Source organism: Rhea americana, unplaced genomic scaffold (assembly GCF_003343005.1).
Source record: "Rhea americana isolate MKP2758 unplaced genomic scaffold, rheAme1 scaffold_928, whole genome shotgun sequence".
In the NCBI taxonomy this organism is placed as follows: domain Eukaryota; kingdom Metazoa; phylum Chordata; class Aves; order Rheiformes; family Rheidae; genus Rhea; species Rhea americana.
Window position 1 is genome coordinate 1 of NW_028187120.1, and position 2,192 is coordinate 2,192.

General features: G+C 70.3%; 1 protein-coding gene across 1 annotated transcript in view; it reads right to left on the bottom strand.

Moving 5' to 3' along the window:
• Window positions 1-248: 248 nt before the first annotated feature.
• STAG3 (STAG3 cohesin complex component) overlaps window positions 249-2,192 on the bottom strand; it is a gene marked incomplete at both ends in the record, with an annotated part of 10,338 nt that continues 8,394 nt past the window's right edge. Inside the window, 7 exons of the mRNA XM_085324712.1 lie at window positions 249-424; window positions 509-637; window positions 730-875; window positions 1,379-1,480; window positions 1,576-1,709; window positions 1,783-1,963; window positions 2,041-2,184. Coding sequence (XP_085180838.1) covers window positions 249-424; window positions 509-637; window positions 730-875; window positions 1,379-1,480; window positions 1,576-1,709; window positions 1,783-1,963; window positions 2,041-2,184 — 1,012 coding nt within the window. The remainder of the gene's footprint in view (window positions 425-508; window positions 638-729; window positions 876-1,378; window positions 1,481-1,575; window positions 1,710-1,782; window positions 1,964-2,040; window positions 2,185-2,192) is intronic.

Sequence of the window (2,192 nt, forward strand, 5' to 3'; positions counted from 1 at the left end):
GGCCTCGCGGCGGAGTCTCCCGGACGCCCCAGTCCCATCCCGGACCCGGCCGAGGGTCCCGCGGCCTCGCGGCGGAGTCTCCCTGACGCCCCGGTCCCGTCCCGGTCTTGGCCGAGGGTCCCGTGGCCTCGCGGCGGAGTCTCCTGGACGCCCCTGTCCCATCCCGGACCCGGCCGAGGGTCCCGCGGCCTCGCGGCGGAGTCTCCCGGACACCCCGGTGCCCTCCCGGTCCCAGCCCCGTCTCTCACCATCCAAGCGGCGTCTCTTGGCGGCGGAGCCGGGCGGCTGRCGCGGGGCCGAGACGGAGCTCGCGTCGTCCTGCGGCTGCAGGGAGCTGCGATACRCCTCCAGCGAGGGCCACGGGTCGTCCGCCGCCGCTGCCGGCCACCGCTGCTCCCGGCACGTCTTGTCCAGGTAGGCCAAGCTGCGAGAAGAGGGGACGCGGCGGGTGACACGACGCTGGGGGACCCCGCGAGACCCCCCCCCGCCCCGCGCCACCCCAACTCACATCAGCGCCTTGTCGGGCTGCAGCAGCCGGGGCGAGAACTCGCTCAGCACCTCCAGGAAGGGCAGGTTGAGAGGCTGCGGCTCCGGCCCGGGGCCCGGCGGCTCCTGGAAAGCGAACTGGATCCCTTCCCTGGCCGAAGCGGGGACAGAGAAGGGACGCGGAGTGGGGCCGAGCCGCCGAGCTCGGCGCCCTGCCCCGCGCCCCTGCCCGGCCCCGCTCACTTGTGCACGCTGAGCAGCGCCAGGCGGTTGCGGAGCTGGTGGAGGCTGAAGAGGAGGGAGAAGCGTCGCGCCAGGTCCCGGATCTCCAGGAAGGCTGCGGCCGCCCGGATCTCGGGGCCCTGCTGCAGCAGCAGCTCCGTCATCAGCTGCGCAGGGGGCAGAGGGTCAGCACAGAGACCCCGGGATCTCCTGGACACCCCTCCCAGATCTTCTGGAGGCTCCCAGACCCCCCTGGAGACCCCCTGGAGCTCCCCAAATCCCTGCAGAGCTTCCTAGAGCCCTGGATCTCTCTAGAGACCCCCCAGACGCCCTTGACTTTCCCTGGAGCCTCCTGGATGCCCAAACCTCCCTGGAGCTCCACAAAGTTCCCCTAAACAACCCTAGGGACCCTCAAAAGATACCCAACCTCCCCTGGAGACCCTCAAAGATCCCCCAGACCTCCCTGGAGGCTCACAAAGATCCTCCTGACTCCCCTGGAGACCCCCAAACTCCCCTGGGGCCTCCCAAAGATCTCCCAGACCTCCCTGGAGACCCCCGAAGATCCCCCAGGCCCTTCTGGAGACCGTTGAACTCCCCTGAAGACCACCCCAGAGATCCCTGGTGAGCCCCAGAGACCCCCGGGCCCCCCGGGACCGCCCCAAGCCATTACCTGCTGCAAGCTGAGCAGCAGGGTGCGAGCCCACTCCTGCCGGTTGATCTGGCGGGTGCAGTTCAGCGTCTCTTTGATGATGTCCCCGTAGTCGCCGTAGAACTGGGAAAGAGAAAAGACAGAGCCCAGGCGTCCCCAAGCCGTCCTCGGGGCGGCGGGGACAGTGTCCCCCGTCCCCGCCACAACCACGTTGGCACCTTGGCGTAGTGCTTGAAGACGTCGGAGGCGGCGCTGAGCTCCAGCACGTTGTAGATGATGAGCTTGCAGAAGCCGGCCAGCAGCACCCGGCGCCGGTGCAGCCCCTCGATGTGGCTCTCGCTGTCCTCGGGCTCTGCGGGGACAGACAGGCTGGCGCGGCTGGCCCGGCCGGAGGGGACATCCGCGTCCCAGGGAAGGGGCCGCACCTCCGGAGGCGAGCTCCTCGTGGCTGAAGACGTGGTTGAAGACGTGGTCCATGAGGAAGCCGGCGAGCTGCGACTGCAGGCCGGCGTCGGGCAGCACCGCCAGCGGTTCCAGCGCCTCCCGCCCGTCCCGCGTCAGCTGGGGGCCGAACACCAGCAGCAGGTCGCTGAGCACCACGAAGGCCTGCGGACGCGGGGACGGGCTCAGCGCCGGCCCGGGCGCCCCCTCGGACCTCCCCYCGCCAGGTCCCTCCTCCGTACCTGCTCCCGGACGCCGGGGTCCACGTCGGACAGGCAGCTCTGGCACAGCGAGCAGAAGGAGGTGACTTTGCTCTTCAGGCTTCGCAGCTGGCCCTGTGCGGAGCAGGTGACCGTTCGGGAGGCGGTTAGAGACGTGGCGGGACGCTAGGGAC